The sequence below is a fragment of the Leucoraja erinacea genome, chromosome 5 (genome assembly GCF_028641065.1).
Source record: "Leucoraja erinacea ecotype New England chromosome 5, Leri_hhj_1, whole genome shotgun sequence".
Taxonomy (NCBI): Eukaryota; Metazoa; Chordata; class Chondrichthyes; order Rajiformes; family Rajidae; genus Leucoraja; species Leucoraja erinaceus.
Window position 1 is genome coordinate 51,970,433 of NC_073381.1, and position 21,320 is coordinate 51,991,752.

Sequence of the window (21,320 nt, forward strand, 5' to 3'; positions counted from 1 at the left end):
AACTCCGCGGCCCGGGGCGGTCAAAGCTGCTGAAGCTGCCATCCTCCAGTCCAGCGGACGCAGCTGTGGTTGCGGGAGCTCCGGAAAACAGAACTCGAACTCCTGATGATGTCGTCAAGTCGGGTCGGAAGTTGGGTCGCACCTCAACCACAGACCTGAAGTCGGCCAGCCTCGCGTTGGTAAGTCCTGGCTCTGCCTCCGCAGCCTCGAGGTCGGTCGCAGTTGGACACGGAGACGGGGTATACGGCAAGAAAGGTCGCACCCCCCCCCGAAGGAAGAGTAAAAAAACATACCACACACAACCTCTCACACATACACAACTAAATAAGCTGAAATAAACTGTAAAAACGGGACAAGAGAAAATAAAAAACAGAAAAGACAAACGGACTGCAGACGAGCCGCGGCTGCAAGGCAGTGCCGCCACTTCCGGAATATTGTTAATTTCAGTGCGTGATCTGACTGAGACAACATTCCACTAAAGTATATTATTGTCTAAGAAAGAGTTAATTTGTGCTTGAAAGATTTTTTTCAACCATCAAATGTAATTCAATTATCTCAATATGTCACAATTCAGGCAGTAGATGCTTCTATAACAGAAGACAGTGAAAGTCAAATCCACCTCATCAGACAAAGAAGAAATGGTAAGTCATTAATGATATTATGATGTTATGATATCTTGTAACATCCCTTTAAAATGAAGGGATATTCTGAAAGAATTTCCTAAACTTTGATTAGTACGAGCGTCAAGGATTATGGGGAGAAAGCAGGGGAATGGGGTAAGGAGGGAGAGATAGATCAGGCAAGATTGAATGGCGGAGTAGACTCGATGGGCCGAATGGACAAATTCTGCTCCTATCACTTATTCCTTCTTCTTAAGCCCTTTGCTCCTCTAGGAGGATGTCAATAGCCTTGTCAATGCATAGGCCATTGACAAATGTCCTCCAAGAAATCCTTTAAGTTGAACTGTTTAGTTATCACTGCTCCACACTTATTCAGAGTGAGTGGATGGCCCAATTAATTAACTTATAGTTGCAGTCCCCGCTCTCCAATTGTACAAATCTTGATTTTGAAGGAGATATAACAATTCCTCAAATAAGTTCATAAGTAATAGGAATAGAAAAAGGCCATTCAGCCCATCAAGTCCATAACCATTCAATCATGGCTGATGTATCTTTTCCCTCTCAACCCCATTCTCCTGCCTTCTCCCTATAACCCCTGACACCCTTACAAATCAAGAAATCAATGCACAGAAGTTTAGTTATTCTCTCTTAGCGAGTGTCTTAGCAACAAAACAAGTCTCCACTTTCTTTGTTCCAAAAGGCCACTTTATGTCATGAGAGATAGATATCTCTCTTTCACATTCTTTTCGACACCTGCTGCGCTGGGAATTGGCACATTACCTCAAAACATATGCATTCTGACAAAGCTTACTATATACTTTTGACTCCTAAAATGACAATCAAGCCTTTCAACGTATTTTCCTGTGTGCGTATGTTTTGAACCAGGCTCCTATTTGCCATTAAGTCTATAAGACAGCAACGATCCTGTGACCTCTGGTAAAGTAAGATTATCTTTAAAAGAGCATTCTAGTTCATTTGCACGTCAGAGCCTTGTTGCTCAGTTATATAATTAGTTTAAATTTCATAAGGCAAACTATACTTTGTAGATTGATAGATGCTTTTAAGTTATAATATGCAAATAAACCGTGCATGCTAGTTTTTGGCTGGATATTCCACTTCAAACAAAAACACCGGAGTAGTTGTTTACAAGTTTTATGGATGTTCTCAGGGTTGCTTTTCACTAGTATTAATATCATCATTTATCGCTTTCTCCTTGAGCTAACTTTTTCCTTTGTTAAATATACAGTCAATCAGCAAACTGAATACAACATAGATATTGAAATAAGCATAAGCAGAAATGGTCTTAGCACCCTGCTAATGGACCTGGCTAATTTCAGCTATCCAATTATACTGCCGTTTGCAAATGGCACTATCAATATTACCAACATCACTCCTACAACATGTGAGTATGGATAAAATACATCAACAATTTTATGCATATATGAGTATTATAAATACAGGTATATTACACTTCATGTAATCTCAAAATGCATATATCGTCAACTGTGTCAACTAGAACATCCCAAGAGCGGCAGGATAGCAGAGTGGTGCAGTGGTAGAAATTGCTGCCTTACAGCACCAGAGATCTGGGTTCGGTCCTGACCCCAGGTGCTGTCTGTATGGAGTTTGTAAGTTCTCCGTTACGTATGCTAAATGCCACAACAGCTGCTGGTGAGCTTCTACAGGTCGGCCATCGAGTCAGTTCTCACATACTGCATCACAGTATGGTACTCTGGCTGCACCGCAGAGAACAGGAGAGCTCTCCAACGCGTCATTAAGACTGCTGAGAGGATCACTGGCACCCAGCTCCCCAGACTGGAGGACATCTACCGGACCCGCTGCATCCGGAGGGTCAAGGGCATCATTAGAGACAGCACACACCCTGGACACTGCCTCTTCACCCCCCTGCCCTCAGGAAGACGATACAGGACACTGAGCGCCCGCACGACAAGACTAAAAAACAGCTTCTACCATAGAGCTGTGACACTACTGAACTCTATCCCCCTCCCACACTGATCCCCTCCCTCTCTCTCACACACCCGCCCATACTCCTATATGTTTATAGTCTACATTTTTTTATTAGTTCTTTTTTAAACGTATTTTTATACTCGTATTCCTGTGCAGCTGGAGGACTGCTCCAACAAAATTTTGTTGTCTTGTACAGTGACAATAAAGATTATTATTATTATTATTATTATTATATTACTATTGTACCTGCCTCCAACAACCACCGCTGGCAGCATACTCCAGGCACTCACCACTCCCTTGCTCCACATATCTCCTTTAAACTTTGCCCCTATCGCCTTAAAATTATGTTGTCTAGTTTTTGGTTTTCTTTCATCCTGCGAAAAAGGTTCTGGCTGTCTACCCTACTTATGCCAATATCTACCCCGATCTAGGTGTTACTATGAAGCAAATGCTAATGGGGTCCAGGATTTAGCGCAAACGTTTTGTACTAATTGCAGGGAAACAAACTTTTCCCAGTTTGTCATAGCTGTGATTAAGTGGACTACCAGGATTCCTTGAGCCCAGTTTCACTGCAAGTGTAGTGTTCCAGGGCTGGCATAGTAGCAGATAGCAGCAGATAGCAGCATGCCACAGGGAATAACCCAAAAGGAAACATGGACATTTACAATATACTTGTTCCATTCTGCTAATGTTGGCCAGAAAAGTTTCACTACGTTCAGAGTAATGGAGAGTTAACTTATTTCAACCATGAAATTGTACTGCTAATGCTGTTTTATAGAAGCAGGCAAGCTCTGTATTCAGCTTTGCTTCCAAAATTCAGTCAATGGCACTAAATATCATGTAGAGTTTTACTTGCTATTTCAAATACATAGTGGAACGAGACTACTGGCCAGAGATTAATTCCTGGGCAATAAACCTTTGGTACATTTTCAATGTTTTTTTATATAAGATATCTATATTACTAGAAGTCTGATCTTGAACGCTTTTGGCCCACTGTGCTGCGATTTCCAAGAGAACGCCGCCACTTACGGCCTTCATTTTTGGCCACCTCGCTCAGAGCTCCCCTCCGCCTTCCATGACCAGAGGATTTTTCCCATCGATGAAAAATCAGAGAGATATTAATGTTTTTTTTTCAATTGCCATTCGCTCTGCTGCCCCTGCTGGAGGGAGGGGGAGGGACTATAAAACCAGGAAGTGGTGTGCCTCACTCAGTCTCTGTAAGATGGAGGAAACCAGAGGGTCAGGTATCTGAACTCTGAATAACACTGAACAGTCTGAATAACACTGAACAAAAATGACAGTCTACTCAACTGTGAGTGCGCTTAATGTGGTTTGAAAATTAAAATATGGTTGGTTTGAAGTAAAAAGGCACTGCTTGCAAATGGTTGTTTGGGGGGGGGGTTGGGTTGAAGTAAAACGGCACTGCATGCAAATGGTTGTTTGGGAGGTTTGGGTTGAAGTAAAAAGGCACTGCCTGCAAATGGTAGTTTGGGGGTGTTTGGGTTGAAGTAAAAAGGCACTACCTGCAAATTGTTGTTTTAGGGGTTTGGGTTGAAGTGAAAAGGCACTGCCTGCAAATGGTTGTTTGGGGGGGTTTGGGTTGAAGTGAAAAGGCACTGCCTGCAAATGGCTGTTTGGGTTGAAGTGAAAAGGCACTGCCTACAAATGGTTGTTTGGGGGGGGGGGGGGGGGGGGGGGGGGGGGGGTTGGGTTGAAGTGAAAAGGCACTGCCCGCAAATGGTTGTTTGGGGGGGTTTAGGTTGAAGTGAAAAGGCACTCCTGTAAATGATTGTTTGGCTAAACTTGACAACTTCCTATTTGCACTATATTGATTTTAGATAAAACGCTACCACTAATGGCTGTGATTTTTGGCCATCTTAGTTCCCCTCCACTCATCAGATGCAGAGGATTCTTCCCATCACTGAACAACAAACGTGTTATTAGTGTTTAAGAAATGTTGAGAATCTCTCTCCTGCCAATCACCCCATGAAGGTCACACCTTTTCCGGTGGGAGGGGGAAGGATTATAAAATCCGGAAGTGTGGGTGTGGCTCAGTCTCTGCATGATGGGGGAGGGAGAGGTCACAACTCTGTCTGAGCTGTAAATTAACTGAACACACTGAATGTCTACTGGACTGTGAGTGTGGTGTTTTGTGTGGTTTTATGGTGTTTTTTATGGTGGTTTCACCCTGCTTGAAATAGTATGAATGCATTTGAATGTGGTGGCCTTGCACGGAATAGTATGAAACTGTATTTGAATGTGGTGTTGTTGCACCCTGCATGAAATGGTATGAAACTGCTTTTGAATTTTGTGGCCTTGCACCCTGCTTGAAATGGTAGGAAAATGGATTTGAATTTGGTGAATAGCCGTGAGTCAACTGCCAGCCCACCAGCCGTGAGTGAGCTGCCAGCACATCAGGCTTGAGGGACTGAAGTGCCACCTCAAGAATCCATTTGGCCCACAATGTCCGTACTAGCCCTCTGAAGACCAGTAGTCCCTGCAGCCAACAACACCCATGCCAGCTCTCCAGAAAGCTCCCCCCCACCCCCACCCCCACCCCCCCCCCACTGGCCACCAATATTGGAATTGGTGGAGATGTGGAATATTGCATCGGGGGACCAGCCCTCCCTTGTGAACATGGGACCCAACGGGTCCCACTTAGTCTAGTAATTTATAAATCTCTCTACTTACTTCACAAGGGATCGTAAGAGTATTAGGCATTGATGTGAGAAATGTTTTCGATATTGTGGCTACATTCCCAAATGATAGGGGAGCACAACTCTACCTGAGCCCTTTGATAGTCGTTTGTAATTTTGATGTTTTACTCACTTTTGTTTTCATTCTTTGTCCAGCCTGTCAATTAGTGAACAATGAAACTCAATGCACATGTATTGGTGAATTTATATGGAACTCAACATTTTGTAGAAAATACCAGCCTTGCAACCTAAATACTCCAGCCACACAGGCTTGTGACTGCATCAGGGGTTATCCAACAGAGGGAGTATTCTGCGATGACTCACCCATAACGACAACACCCGCACAAAGTACTGCACCTACAACAAGGGCAAAGCCCACCACAACAAGGGCAAAGCCCACCACTACTACACCACCAATGACCACGCCAATCAAAAAAGGTATATCTCTCTCAATAATGAGAAATGTCTGAGCTGTTTGTGATGGAGAAACATTATTTACATGAACAATTAGAAAATATCTTGGTATGTGCAACAATTTAAATTACAAATATAGACAATAGGTGCCAGCACCACCATTCAATATGATCATGGCTAATCATCCAAAATCAGTACCCTGTGCCTGCTTTCTTCCCATATCCCTTGATTCTGTTAGCCCTAAGAGCTATATTTAGCAATGTTACAAAGTTTTGAGATTTTAAAAATCAAGTCTGCAATTTATCCCATCAGATAAAGCATAACAACAAGTTTAATTTGACACCAAATTCACTTTCATATCTCAAGTATTAAAAAAGTTATGGCCATTTTCATACTCGGAAATTAGCATCTTGTTCCCTATTGATTTTCAATGGACATTACAAAAAAGCTGTGATCTTGGACAGTCAAAAGCCCGTAACTTTCTTAAGAATTCAGAGAACTGAATGAAATTTTCACCTATCATAGATTGAAGCATTCTGAAAAAATATAAAACAATCTTACTTGGATGACATGAAATTAAAGCATATAATTAGCTAATTACCTAATTGTAGCTAATTACAAAATTGACCGATGTGACAGAAATGGTAATAAACACCCAGACTGCCTTGAAAATTCAAAAATGTGATATTCTCAAGATCAGAACTTTAATATTATTGTATAATATGCTGTAAGTCAGTTATGGATAGGTAAATAAATTACAATTTCTAGCAAAAGACCAAGCCTTTATGGAGAAGATCAGCTGCTAGCTGGTACATTGGCATATCATAATCAGTAGCATCATCATACTCCTCAGACTGCAACCAATAAGCAACTCTGTACACGTTGTTTTTCCTCAATTTTTCAATTTTAGAAAAAAAGGTAGAGATTATAAAGTTAAACGCTAAAACAAATAGTAAATACTAAAAAAGAAAATCATGTTTAATCAAAATTCAATTACTAGATATAAACATCTATCCATTTCTTAAATAGCCTAAGTGTCCAAAGATTATTCACAAATAATTCACAATATAACATGATTTTTATATCTAATTTACATTAATTTATAGGCCAAATGGATGGAATTTCAATTGTTCAATTGCTGTAAATAAATGCCCATTTAAATTGGCTTTCTAGTGGGTTCCTGTGAACGCGCTGGTTTAGAACGTTCACATCGCGCTGGATTTGTGCCCTCAAATGCCGAGAAAAATACTGCGGGATATAAAAAGCCCAAAATGAACTACTCGCTATAGAAAACTTTATATACAGGGTTATATACATGCCCCATTTAATGGAAAAATAAGGTACATACCTTTAATTGTTTGCTTTATAAAACCCTGGGGCTGCGAGAGGTTGCGGAGTGGGAAAGTGATTTTAAAACTATTATAACTATTATTCGAGGCCTATAAAACTAATAATACCTTTTGCGACCGGGTCTTGCAGCGATTTTTCGTTAATGATTTACTAGGCTGAACATCTGCGATTGAAACAGCCTAGTAAAAATCGCGTTTTAAACCCGCCCCCTCCAAACAGCGCCAAAATCGCGGACATGGCTTTGGGCAAATTCCCAATGACGATTCAGGTAGGTTTTGTAACATACCTACTATATTTAAAATTGTACAAAGGCAGGATGTAATAACAATGAGACTGGATTGGTTCTGAGTTATAGTTCATTTCAGTATTAGTAATCTGACCTTGATATCTTTGTGCCAAAAATTCTTCCCCTACTCAATAATTGGGAAGTGTAGCTCTTGAGGCATTCTGCTTCATGCCTTCATTAACTTTATTCATAACCATCCCTAAAATTGATGTTCATTTGAATCATTTGATGATTTGGCTTTGCCGAATAATGAAAGGCCTTGATTGAATGTGGAGAGGATGTTTCCAATGGTATCTAGAACCGGAGAGCACAGCCTCAGAATAAAACGATGTGCCTTGATAAAGGAGATGAGGAGGAATTTATTTCTATGGTGAATCTATGGAATTCATTGCTACAGATGGCTATGGATGCTGTCTTTGTGTATTTTTAAAGTGGAGATTGACGTTCCTGATTAGTAAGGGTGCCAAAGGTTACAGAGAGAAGGGAGAAGATTGGGTTGAGAGGGAAAACTGTGATGGAGACAGAGAGATCAAGAAAGGTATGAAGGGTGCCGGAAGTAGATGCTAGATAATAAAAGATATTGGAATAGTGCTGAAAAATGGCATTGAGATTTTTCACCTCTGCATTGGTGAGACCAAGTATAGACTAGGCGACTGTTTTGCCAGACAAGATTTTGCAGTGGAGCCACTTTCTCTCTGTTCTTCCCCCACCCTAAGCCTCCTACTTGTTTTACTGTTTGTATCCCCTCATTATCACCTCCTCCACAGCCAACAATGGACCATTGTGGGCTCTTTGGTTATCGCTGCTGACTCTGATCTTTTCTGTTTCTTTTCATACCTCTAGTTTCCCTTTCCCCTGACCCCAGAAGGGTCTTGACCCAAAACGCCACCTATTCCTTTTCTCGAGATGCTGTCTGATCCACTGAATGACTCCAGCATTTTGTATCTATCTTCATTTTGCCGGACACTTGCACTCTGTCCATCAGGAGCTGCTAGATCTGTTCCTGCCTTCTCCCCATATCCCCTGATTCCGCTATCTTTAAGAGTCCTATCTAGCTCTCTCTTGAAAGTATCCAGAGAACTGGCCTCCACCACCCTCTGAGGCGGAGAATTCCTCAGACTCACAACTCTCTGTGTGGAAAAAGTGTTTTCTCATCTCCGTTCTAAATAGCTTAGCTCTTATTCTTAAACTGTGGCCCCTGGTTCTGGACTCCTCCAACATCGGAAACATGTTTCCTGCCTCTAGCATGTCCAAACGTTCAATAATCATATATGTTTCAATAAGATATCCTCTCATCCTCATAAATTGCAGAGTGTACAGCCCAGCTGCTCCATTCTCTCAGCATATGACCGACCCGCTATCCCGGGAATTAACCTTGTGAACCTACACTGCACTCCCTCAATAGCAAGAATGTCCTTCCTCAAATTTGGAGGCCAAAACTGCACACAATACTCCAGGTGTGGTCTCACTAGGGCCCTGTACCACTGCAGAAGAACCTCTTTGCTCCTATACTCAACTCTTCTTGTTATGAAGGCAAACATGCCATTCACTTTCTCCACTGCCTGCTGTACTGCATGCTTACTTTCATTGACTGATGAACAAAGACATCCTGTGGTACTTCCCCTTTTCCCAATTTGACACCATTTAGATAGTAATCTGCCTTCCTGTTTTTGCTATCAAAGTGGATAACCTCACATTTATCCACATTAAACTGCATCTGCCATGCATCTGCCCACTTACCCAACCTGTCCACCCTACATTCTCGTAGCATCCTCCTCACAGTTCACATTGCCACCAAGCTTTGTGTCATCTGATAATTTGCTAATGTTACTTATTGAATCCCTTCATCAAAATCATTAATATGTATTGTAAATAGCTGCGGTCCCAGCACTGAGCCTTGCGGTACCCCACTAGTCACTGCCTGCCATTCTGAAAGGGACCCGTTAATCCCGACTCTTTGCTTTCTGTCTGCCAACCAATTTTCTATCCAAGTCAGCACTATCCTAAAATCACGTGCCCTAATTTTATCCACTAATCTCCTATGTGGGACCTTATCAAATGCTCTCTGAAAGTCCAGGTACTCTACATCCACTGGCTCTCCCTTGTCCACTTTCCTAGTTACATCCTCAAAAAATTCCACAAGTTCAGTCAAGCATGATTTCCCCGTTGCAAATCCACGCTGACTCGGACCGATCCTGTTACTGCTATCCAAATGTGCCGCTATCTCACCTTTTACGATTGACTCCAGCAACATCCCCACCACCGATGTCAGGCTAACTGGTCTATAATTCCCTGTTTTCTCTCTTCCGTCTTTCTTAAAAAGTGGGATAACATTAGCTACCCTCCAATCCACAGGAACAGATCCTGAATCTATAGAACAATAGAAAATGATCACCAATGCATCCACGATTTCTAGAGCTTAAATACCCTGGAATGCAGACCATCAGGCCCTGGGAATTTATCAGCCTTCCGTCCCATCAGTTTATCCAACACCATTTCCTGCCTAATGTGGCTTTCCTTCAGTTCCAACGTCACCCCCAGATCCTCTGGCCACTAGTTCATCAGGAAGATTGTTTGTGTCCTCCTTAGTGAAGACGGATCCAAAGTACCTGTTCAACGCATCTGACATTTCTTTGATCCCCATAATAAATTCATCATTTTCAGTCTTCAAGTGTCCAACTTTGGTCTTAGCTAATTTTTTCATCTTCACATACCTAAAGAAGCTTTTCCTATCCTCCTTTATATTCTTGGCTAGCTTATCTCCGTACTTCATCTTTTCTCCCCGTATTGCCTTTTTAGTTCTCTTCGGTTGCTTTTTAAATGTTACCCAATGCTCTGGCTTCCCACTCATCTTGGGATCGGTGCTGGGGCCACTGCTTTTTATCATCTATATTCAACCTCTTGGCAATATTCTCCGTCATTTTGGAATCAATCTTCACTGCTACGCCGATGACACACAACTTTACCTCTCCACAAAACCAAACACCTCCCTTCCCCCAACTGCCCTCACCACCTGTCTTCAAGCTATCAGCAACTGGATGTCACTCAACCTTCTAAAACTCAATGGAAATAAAACAGAAATCATGCTAATTGGCTCAAAGTCCACACTCTCCAAAACCCACCCGTTCACCATTTCAGTTGATGGCTCACCCATACCCACCTCCTCCCATGTCAAAAGTCTTGGCGTCATTCTGGACAGTACACTTTCCTTTGGCCCCCACATCAGCAATATCACACACTCTGCATACTTTCATCTCCGCAACATCTCCAGACTCCGCCCCTCCCTCTCCAAAGACAATACAAAAGTCCTCATCCACGCTCTGGTCACATCCCGCATCGATTACTGCAACGCCCTCCTCACTTGCACCTCCAATAAACTTCTTCATCGCCTCCAATGCATTCAGAACTCTGCAGCCCGGATCATCACCCGCACCAGATCATCGGACCACATCACACCCATCCTCACTCAGCTCCACTGGCTCCCTGTGCACCACCGGATTAACTACAAGATTTTACTGCTGACCTTCAAAGCCCTACACCACCTTGCTCCCCAATACCTCTCTGACCTGCTGCTACCATACACTCCTTCCCGGTCACTTTGTTCCTCCTCAGCTGCAATTTTAACTGTCCCCACATTTAGACTCAGCACCATGGGTGCCAGAGCCTTCAGCTGCTCTGCCCCACGTCTCTGGAACACTCTCCCACCTCCCATCCGTCACCTGGACACTATCGATCAATTCAAATCACAACTCAAAACACACCTGTTTAGATTAGCATACCCGACATAACTTCCACCATGTTCACCCTGATTTTAATGACTTAAAATGTTTTGTGTATTTTTTGTTTTTTTTGTTTTTAATCAACTTGATTTTAATATTGATAAATGTATTGTGATTTTATGTCCTGTAAGGTGTCCTTGGGTGTCCAGAAAGGCGCCAAGCAAATAAAATGCATTATTATTATTATCTTTGCTATGTTGTACTTCTGCTCTTTTATTTTTACACTGTCCTTGACGTCCCTTGTAAACCATGGTCGCCCCTTAGTCCCATTGGAATCTGTCTTCCTCTTTGGAATGAACTGATCCTGCACCTTCTGTATTATTCCCAGAAATACCTGCCATTGTTGTTCCACTGTCATCCTGCTAGGGTATCTTTCCAGTCAACTTTGGCCAGCTCCTCCCTCATGGCTCCATAGTCCCCTTTGTTCAACTATAATACTGACACCTCAGATTTACCCTTTTCCCTCTCAAATTATAGATTAAAACATATCATATTATGGTCTCTACCTCCTAATGGCTCCTTAACCTCGTTCCCTTATCAAATCCGATTAATTACTTAACACTAAATCTAGATTGCCTTCTCCCTGGTAGGCTCCAGTACAAGCTGCTCTAAGAATCCATCACAGAGGCACTCCACAAAGTCCCTTTCTTGGGGTCAAGTACCAACCTGATTTTCCCAGTCTATCTGCATGTTGAAATCCCCCATAACAAATGTAGTATTACCTTTGCTACATGCCAATTTTAACTCTTGATTCAATTTGCACCCTATATCCAGGCTACTGTTTGGGGGTCTGTAGATAACTCACATTTGGGTCTTTTTATCCTTACAATTCCTCAGTTCTATCCATACTGACTCTACATTTCCTGATTCTATGTCACCCCTCGCAAGGGACTGAATTTCATTCCTAACCAACAGAGCTACCCCATCCCCTCTGCCCACTTGCCTGTCTATTCGATATGACGTATACCCTTGAATATTCAGTTCACAGCTCTGGTCCTCTTGCAGCCATGTCTCTAATTCCCACATCATCATACTTGCCAATTTTTAACTGAGCCTCAAACTCATCCACTTTATTTCTTACACCATTGACCATTCTCTTATCCCTTCTCGGACTTTTCTTCCCATTAATTCGGGAGTCTTTTGTAACTTTTTCTGTACTCGCTTTCCCTTTAACTCTATCTTTATACTTCCAATTTGTCAATCCCTCCCCCCCACTCTGGTTTTTGTTTACGAGAGAGAGAGAGTAACATTCATTACTGCTGAGTCTCTAAAGGATAATGGTCAGTCCATCACCAAAGACCATGATTTCCTCCTGTAGTTCTGTCAGAATCCTAGGATACATCCCACCAGGGGCTACTTTACTTTCGGTCAACATTTCAAAGAACAAAATAAAAGAGAGCGACTGGAGGAACTCAAGGGATCAGGCACCATCTTTGGAAGAAAATGGGCAATTAATATGCTTATTGTGGGATTCTAAATTCTAATTCAATATCAAATAGTTTAGTAGCAAAGAATTACACATCATTTATATTTGAAATAATAAAAAGGTCATTGATAATTTCTAATTTCTAAGCTTCCCCCCAGTCTAGTTTCAGTAAAAATACAGATTCAAGCACTTGAATCAAGTGTCTTGATGGCATATGCCTAGCGTGTGGTGTTGCACGATGACGTCACCGTCCGGCGTGCCGTTGCATGATGACGTCACTGCCCGACGCCGTGCGAAGTCCAAATTCAGTTGGCCCGCCTCCTGCCCAGCTGATTGTTGAGTATGATGTCGGGACCAGCCCCGCACAACTCCATATGCCTCTGCGGTTCGAAGTGGGACTGGCCCCGTGGGGCCGTACGCCTCAAGCGACCACGATAGACGCATGCAATCACATACTGGTGGGACAGGCCCTTTATTTACAAGCTATTTACAAAGTGTATGTCAGGTTGGCAGCCACTTGATCCATTCTAACCTTAACAAGATTTGCAAGGCTTCCTATTCTTTGCTTGCAAATTGTATCTAAATTCCAGACTCTTTGGCACCTCTCGCAGCCTGTCCCAGCTCTGCAGAGAGCAATACCAATTGGACCAAATCTCCCAGCAAGTCCTGAAACTTAACCCCATTTTGAAGTCCTGATTGGTCCAATTTAGCCAGGATTAACATAATCATGTGTATCTTTTACAGAAATTAAGAAAATTGGATTGAGAATTCCAAATCAGACCTTCACTGCTGAACTGAAAGATTCTTCCTCAGAATTGTATCAAAGCCTTACAAATGAATTAACTGTACGGGTATGTAACTGAACAAATAACATTGCAAACTTAACCAGTATTTTGTTAAACTTTGAGGTGCTGGTGCAAAGTCTTGCTCTTTAGGTTTGTAGAAAATAATTTCTGTCGGAGGGTAAGACCAACATCCTGAAACAAAAGCTTTAATACAGATATATGGCCCATGTTACAATGACAATAAAGAAACTATTCTCTATATTAAAATATGTAAATTTGGTACTCTCAGATGCAAAATTTACTTTATTTTAAATAAATTGTTTTGCCATTAGATTTTGGGAAGAATGATTTTAGTTAATGTGTGCAAGTGTCGGAAATCATTAAGAGAACATAATTTCATCCAACAGTGATGTATAACTGAATGTGAATTAGCCTGAGGTTTTCTCTTAAATATTTATTGCCTCCATTACTGATTTCCAACCTACCAAAGTTGTTCTTAATAGGAACAGTGCAAACTGGACAAACCGTTACAGCTTCATTGGACAGATTCCCCAACATAGAGTTGGATATTATGGACATTTGCCTATAGGACTACTGTGAGCAGTATTGAAGGCAGTGAGACAGTACATAGGTGTGCAGAAATTTAAAACGTGCACATATATACCTGCAGATACTCGAGTCTTAAACCTCTGCAGAGTGGCAAGGGAAAATCCAGAAATTTTGGCCATTATTTTCCTCTTGTATGAGTTTCCATATGGTCGTCCTAAAGCAAAATACTGAAGTTGCGAGATCTTAAATAAAAGCAGAAAATCCCCAAAATACTTAGAAAACTAGAAGAATGTGCGTGTGAAGAGTGAAACTGAATTAATGTTTCTAACTTCAAAGCTTCTGCTTAACCTGCTGAATATTGACCTTATTTCTAGTTTGTTTTTTCCATGATTGACCAATTTTGAATATTGAAATTGTAACTGGAAGTAATTAACAGGGATACTTCTGATGCAAGACATTTTTTTGTAATGTATAAATACAACAATATTACACGTTTAACGAATGAATCCGAATTTTAACTTTAAAATGAACCTGACTTACCACATGGCATAATTGCATTGTCCTTTTTGCTGCTCAGGTGTTGGTAATATCTGCTTCTGATATGTTTTCTCTTCGATTCTGTCATGAGTGTCCAGTCCAATTTGAGCCACACCCAAGACCATGTGTCACTCTGAATATAATGCCCCTGTCCCACTTAGGAAACCTGAACGGAAACCTCTGGAGACTTTACACCCCGCCCAAGTTTTCCGTGCGGTTCCCGGAGGCTTTTGTCAGTCTCCCTACCTGCTTCCACTACCTGCAACCTCCAGCAACCACCTGCAACCTCTGGGAACCGCACGGAAACCTTGGGTGGGGAGCAAAGTCTCCAGAGGTTTCCGTTCAGGTTTCCAAAGTGGACAGAAAAAAACAAAAAAATTTGCGGTTCCCAAAAAAAAAAAAAATAAAAAAAAAAAACAAAAAAAAAAAAAAAAATTCAAAAAAAAAAAAAAAAAAAAAAAACAAACAAAAAATAAAGATTCAGGGCTTTTGTCAGTCTCCCTACCTGGAGCAAACCTGCAACCTCCAGCAACATAAGTCCGCACGGAAAAAGGGGGGGAGCAAAGTCTCCAGAGGTTTCCGTTCAGGTTTCCAAAGTGGGACAGGGGCATAAGTCTTGTCATGGCTGAACGTGTCATGGTAGAAAATCCATTCAATAATGTTTGTTTCTGTGTTGCAATCTCAGTTATTCAATGTATTATTTTATTAGCATTAATTCATTGTGAGAGCTATACGGATCTATTTTACAGATGTTTCAAACATCTGTGTTTAATCGGCTTTTTATTTTCCTCACAACTCTAGCTGATAGTTCAGCAACCAGAGTTTGTTTCTTCAAAAGCAAACCCTACCTGCCCATTATCTTACTCGCAGAATTTGTATTTGTGAGACCAAGTGATGTCCTTAACTCAAAAAAAAACTTAAAATGTATGAATCATTGGATCTTTTACACCTTTTCCTCAAGAGTTCATTAAAGTGCAACAGGGTGAAGGTTCAGAAATAGTAGGAGGATGAAGAGTGATAAAATCAAAAGAGGAAAGGATTGGGTGAATGCACAAAGTATCTTGCCCACAGTAGGGAATCAAGAACTGGAGGGAATAGATATAAGGTGAAGGGGGAAAGAGTTTATAGGAACTTGAGGGTAACATTTTCACACAAAGGGTGGTTGGTGTATGGAACAAGCTGCCGGAGAAGGTAGTAGAGACAGGGACTATCACAACGTTCAAGAAACAATTAGACTGGTACATGGATAGGACCGGTTTAGTGGGATATGGGCCAACTGCAGGGAAGCGAGTCTTGTGCAGATGGGAAATGTTAGTTAGTATGAGCCTGTTTCCACACTATGACTCTCTGACTCTAGTAGAAATGTACTCCTGTGCATTAAAGACAATGTGCAAGACAGCATTGGAATAATAATCCTAAAAATATTATTTCCAGCGACAAATAAGAACACAAATAAGTAGAGCCAGGATGTTTAGGCACTAAAAAAACTCTGAACTATGCAGGCAAAAGGGCATAATAAAATGACGAAAAAGGCAACATTTATTTCCACCACCAAAATATGGTTTAAAAAATGATAATATAAAGGTATTCTACATTAAATGACCAAAGTTGCCTGGTTGCACATAATTACTAGAATTATTTTCCAAATTATCTGATGTTAAACTATGCCGTCTGTCAGCCAGAATATGCTTCAGTTGTGAAAAACTTATTTCTACCTCAGCTGAGGTCACTGGTGCATACCCGAAACAAGCTACAGACTCTATATTCATGTTGATATCTTGTGCATTACAACTACCCTTGAGAATTTTAGCTATGTTTTCTATTTCTTCGAGATCTTTGTTAGCTAAAAGCACACTCTCACATTTTCCTTTTATGTATTTTCCAACATCGCCAGGAACTGTACGAGTATCGTCAGTTACTTTGTTGAAAACCTGCAAGTTATTCACGGAGGTTTTTGTCAGTCTCCCTACCTGCTTCCACTACCTGCAACCTCCGGCAACCACCTGCAACCTCCGGGAACCGCACGGAAACCTTGGGTGGGGCGCAAAGTCTCCAGAGGTGTCCGTCAGGTTTCCTAAGTGGGACAGGGACATTACATAGAAACATAGAAATTAGGTGCAGGAGTAGGCCATTCGGCCCATCGATCCTGCACTGCCATTCAATATGATCATGGCTGATCATCCAATTCAGTAACCTGTACAGGGCTCGAAATTAGAGGTTGCCCGGGTGCCACTGACCACGCAAAGTGCCACCGGGCAACCTAAACGGCGAGTCATTTTGCCCGGCTTGGCAACTTGGTTTATACTGAAGATATACCATGGGAAAGATGCTAAGTGTGGCGTGACAGAGGGTCAGAGCGAATGTCAGGCCCCGCACAGCAGCAGCGGCGGCACCATCTCCTCCTCCTCCCGCACCCCGCAGGGCCCGATAACGCTATAGGATCTTTGCTGATAGTGGCCACTGCTGCCACTCCGCCAATAGCGCTTTCAAAATAAACCCTTGGAGGGAGGTGTCGGTCAGGTAACTACGCACTTCGTCCGAGCACATTATCACACGCGTCATGCAAACCATCTTAAATGACCACTTAAACTGTCATTTGGCAACCTAAAAAGCTGCCAAGGTTGCCCGGCTGGCAACAGGGAAAAAAAGTTAAGCGAGAGCCCTGCTGTACCTGCCTTCTCTCCATACCCCCGATCCCTTTAACCACAAGGGCCACATCTTACTCCCTCTTAAATTTAGCCAATGAACTGGCCTCAACTACCTTCTGTGGCAGAGAATTCCAGAGATTCAGTACTCACTGTGTGAAAAATGTTTTTCTCATCTTGGTCCGAAAAGATTTCCCCCTTATCCTTGAACTGTGACCCCTTGTTCTGGACTTCCCCAACATCGGGAACAATCTTCCTGCATCTAGCCTGTCCAACCCCTTAAGAATTTTGTATGTTTCTATAAGATCCCCCCTCAATCTTCTAAATTCTAGTGAGTACAAGCCAAGTCTATCCAGTATTTCTTCATATGAAAGTCCTGACATCCCAGGAATCAGTCTGGTGAACCTTCTCTGTACTCCCTCTATGGCAAAAATGTCTTTCCTCAGATTAGGAGACCAAAAATGTATGCAATACTCCAGGTGTGGTCTCACCAAGACCCTGTACAACTGCAGTAGAACCTCCCTGCTCCTATACTTAAATCCTTTTGCTATTAATGCTCACATACCATTCCCTTTCTTCACTGCCTGCTGCACCTGCATGCCTACTTTCAATGACTGGTGTACCATGACACCCAGATCTCGTGGCATCTTCCCTTTTCCTAATCGGCCACCATTCAGATAATAGTCTACTTTCCTGTTTTTACCACCAAAGCGGATAAACTCACATTTATCCACATTATACTGCATCTGCCATGCATTTGCACACTCAACTTGCAGCCTCCTAGCATCCTCCTCACAGCTAACATGGCCCCCCAGCTTCGTGTCATCCGCAAACTTGGAGATGTTGCATTCAATTCCCTCGTTGCTTGCATTTTAGGAAATTGCCTGGAAATACTAAAATGTAAATGCTAAATATATATATGGAAATATCTAACAATAAACACCTTAGCGGTCATAGAAATTAAGGCAATTTAAAATATCAAGATGAACATATTTCATTTTTACACTTATGCTTAGATAGAAGTAAAAATGAGACTCTCTACAATTAAAAAACAAAAAAAACCCTGGTTTAAAATGTCATGTTTGCAATCTCTTTTTAACCTTTCCTCCAGCTTAATGAAGCCTACAGAAAAGAGATTCCGGATGCCATGGTGACAGTTTTAGGATACACGTAAGTGAACTATTTTGAGGATTGATATTTTTTGTTTGATTCCCGTGGCCAAATCTGGAGGTGGGAGCTGCAAAGATACAAGAACAACGCAGTATTTGTGGATTTCAATATGCAATGTTTACATGGAGCTAGTTTTCATCCCTATCATCATTTTACCTTATCACAAACATATACATTATGTTTTAAAAAGGAAACAAAATGATATTATGAGCATATTTACATACGAGTGACAGTAAGGGACCCAGCAAGAGCAGCTAGGCCACCCAATCTGGGTAGTTCTGGCTGGATTCTACACTCTTAGACTTTTGGAGCAGATTTATGCCATTCAGCCCATCAAGTCTGCCATTCAATCACAGCTGATTAATTTTGCGCTCTCAACTCCATTCTCCTGCCTTCTCCCTGTAAGCTTTAACACCTGTCCCAATCAAGAACCTATCCATCTCCACTTTGAAAATACATATGTTTTGGCCTACATAGCATTCAGTGGCAATGAATTCCACAGATTCATCAACCTCTGGCTAAAGAAATTACTCCTCCACGCCATTCTAACGGAGATTCTTCAATGTGTGCAGTTCACACATGCATTTCGTTGTCTCTGTACTGTACACTGACAATGACAATTAAAATTGAATCTGAATCTGAATCTGAATCACATGTAAATTCAGGTATACAATACCCTTTCATATTTCAGAGCTGAAATTGAAGATTTGACACCAGCAACCAGGGTCGAAAACAAATGCATTTTGGCACTTTAGTTCAGAGATACAGCATGGAAACAAGCCCTTTGCCCCCCCCCCCCCCCCCCCCCCCCCCCCCCCCCAAAACCGTTCACACTAGTTCTGTGTTATCCCACTTTATCACCACCTTACACACTAGAGGCAATTTATAACAGGCAATTAAATGACAAACCCGCATGTCTTTGAGCTGTGGAAGGAAACCAGGGCATCCATTTCATGCAATATGAAATAGAGTAGACTGCCAGCACCTTACTCCGATCAATTAATCCTGTTGTAATACAGGGCATGATGTTTCAGTGAACATTCCCCGTATTTCCTTTTGCAAAGGAAAACTCTGATGGATTTGAGTATTTTCATGGCCCAAGGCACAATGTAGATACCACTATGGCCACAAGGTGGCCCCAATGCACTGCTTCAAGGAGGCAGCTATTCACATTGAAGGCCCACACAACTAGACCTTCAGCCCAGAGACATTAGGTTAGACAAACTAGGTCCCAATGTCTGACTATGTTGGGGGTCTGGCAGGCTTTTTGCAGTGGGAAAAATGTCTGCCGTTTGTGCTGTTGATATAGGCATGACAGTGAGCCCACCATGGTAGTGGACTTAAGTGGTACATCACTCATCTATTTAGCACCTATTTTTTGGCCCCTTGAAGAGTTCCCCAGGTCTACTCGCAGTGGGTGGTACCCGGCATATTCCCAATTCCATTCATTTCAGGTGACCCCCTACACACTCCCATAGTCAGACATTGGTACCTAGTTCGTCTAACCTAATGTCTCTGGGCTGAAGGTCTAAACGTCTATCTCTTGTTGTTACCATCAAGAGAAGGTCTAGAACCTGAGAACTGTACATCCAGGTTCAAGAATAGCTTCTTCCCATCAACCATCTGGCTCTTGAACACCTCTGCACAATCCTAACCATTCCCCACCTCAAGCCTACTGAACCACGATAGACCTTTCACTGCTATGATACACCATTTACTTTGATTTTTGCATTATGCTCTAGATACTTATAATTTATAATATCTTTACTGATATAGTTACTGATAATTTATAGTATATTTATTGTGGTTATAGATGCATCTAATGTGCATAGAGCTGCAATAAGTAAGAATTTCATTGTTCTGGTTTGGATCAGTTACAAATAAACACTCTTGAATCTTGAAGTGAAAGAAAAAGTCAAACAGGCACCTTTACTATTGTTTAGATTCAAATTATTTCTTGGTTTTTAATTCTTTCCTGGATGCCTTAAGTTAACAAGGATCTTAGCACTCAACATTGTTGGGATAAAAATGAATGTTACTTGATATTTTCTCATGATTTGTGCACATAAACATGTAAACAGTAAATCTCTGTCACCAATGCGCCACTAAACATTGGAAGAGTACATCTGGTCTGCCTCCAGTTTTACATTTTGCACCTTGTAAAAGACAAACCAGGCTCTAATTTTGTCTACGTTTCTCCAAACAAAGGCAGTAAAACATTTTTTAGTTGCACTAGCAAGGGTCTGTTTGTCTGAATTGCCTTATCCTTGTTTTAATCATTTATTTATTTGGCCTTTACTACTTTAGTAATGGGAGCGTTATTGTAGCACTTCAACTAACCTCCGACAGTGATTTAGATGACATTGAATCATACCAGGAAGCAGTGCGCGAAACACTCTCTGGAACGTACGATATTCAGTTTTTGCCCGGTAAGTAGCTTTTTGAATAATAAAATAATTTTTGATGGAGGGAAAGTTATAAATATGTATCTTATGATCTAACTGAACAGGATATTTATAACGTTGGCAAGTAAGGTGAAAGTAAATCCAAAGGGTTTCTACAGCTATATTAATAGCAAAAGGATAACGAGGGATAAAATTGTTCAGAGTGGACAGCTATCTGCAGAGCCAAAAGAGATGGGGAGATATTGAACAATTTATTCACCAAGGAGAAGGATATTAAATTATGCAAGGTAAGGGAAACCAGTAGAGTAGCTATGGAAACTATGAGGATCAAAGAAGAAGTACTGACACTTTTGAAAAATATAAAAGTGGATAAGTCTCCAGGTCCTGACAGGATATTCCCTATGACATTGAGGGAAGTTAGTGTAGAAATAGCAGGGATCATGACAGAAATATTTCAAATGTCATTAGAAACGGGAATGGTGCTGTGCCGGAGGATTGGCGTACTGCGCATGTTGTTCCATTGTTTAAAAAGGGTTCTAAGAGTAAACCTAGCATTTATAGACCTGTTAGTTTGACGTCAGTGGTGGGCAAATTAATGGAAATGATACTTATAGAGATAATATTCATCTGGATAAACAGGGTCTGATTAGGAACCGGCAACATGGATTTGTGCCTGGAAGGTCATGTTTG

At 41.6% G+C, this 21,320-nt stretch overlaps 1 protein-coding gene across 2 annotated transcripts in view; it reads left to right on the forward strand.

Moving 5' to 3' along the window:
• Positions 1-21,320, forward strand: part of LOC129697246 (adhesion G protein-coupled receptor F4-like) — a 103,569-nt gene that overhangs the window by 37,847 nt on the left and 44,402 nt on the right. For both annotated transcript variants that reach the window (XM_055635597.1, XM_055635598.1), the window contains exons 3-8: positions 575-641; positions 1,867-2,022; positions 5,441-5,722; positions 13,284-13,390; positions 18,167-18,225; positions 20,533-20,654. In XM_055635597.1, the coding sequence (XP_055491572.1) occupies positions 575-641; positions 1,867-2,022; positions 5,441-5,722; positions 13,284-13,390; positions 18,167-18,225; positions 20,533-20,654 (793 nt within the window). The remainder of the gene's footprint in view (positions 1-574; positions 642-1,866; positions 2,023-5,440; positions 5,723-13,283; positions 13,391-18,166; positions 18,226-20,532; positions 20,655-21,320) is intronic.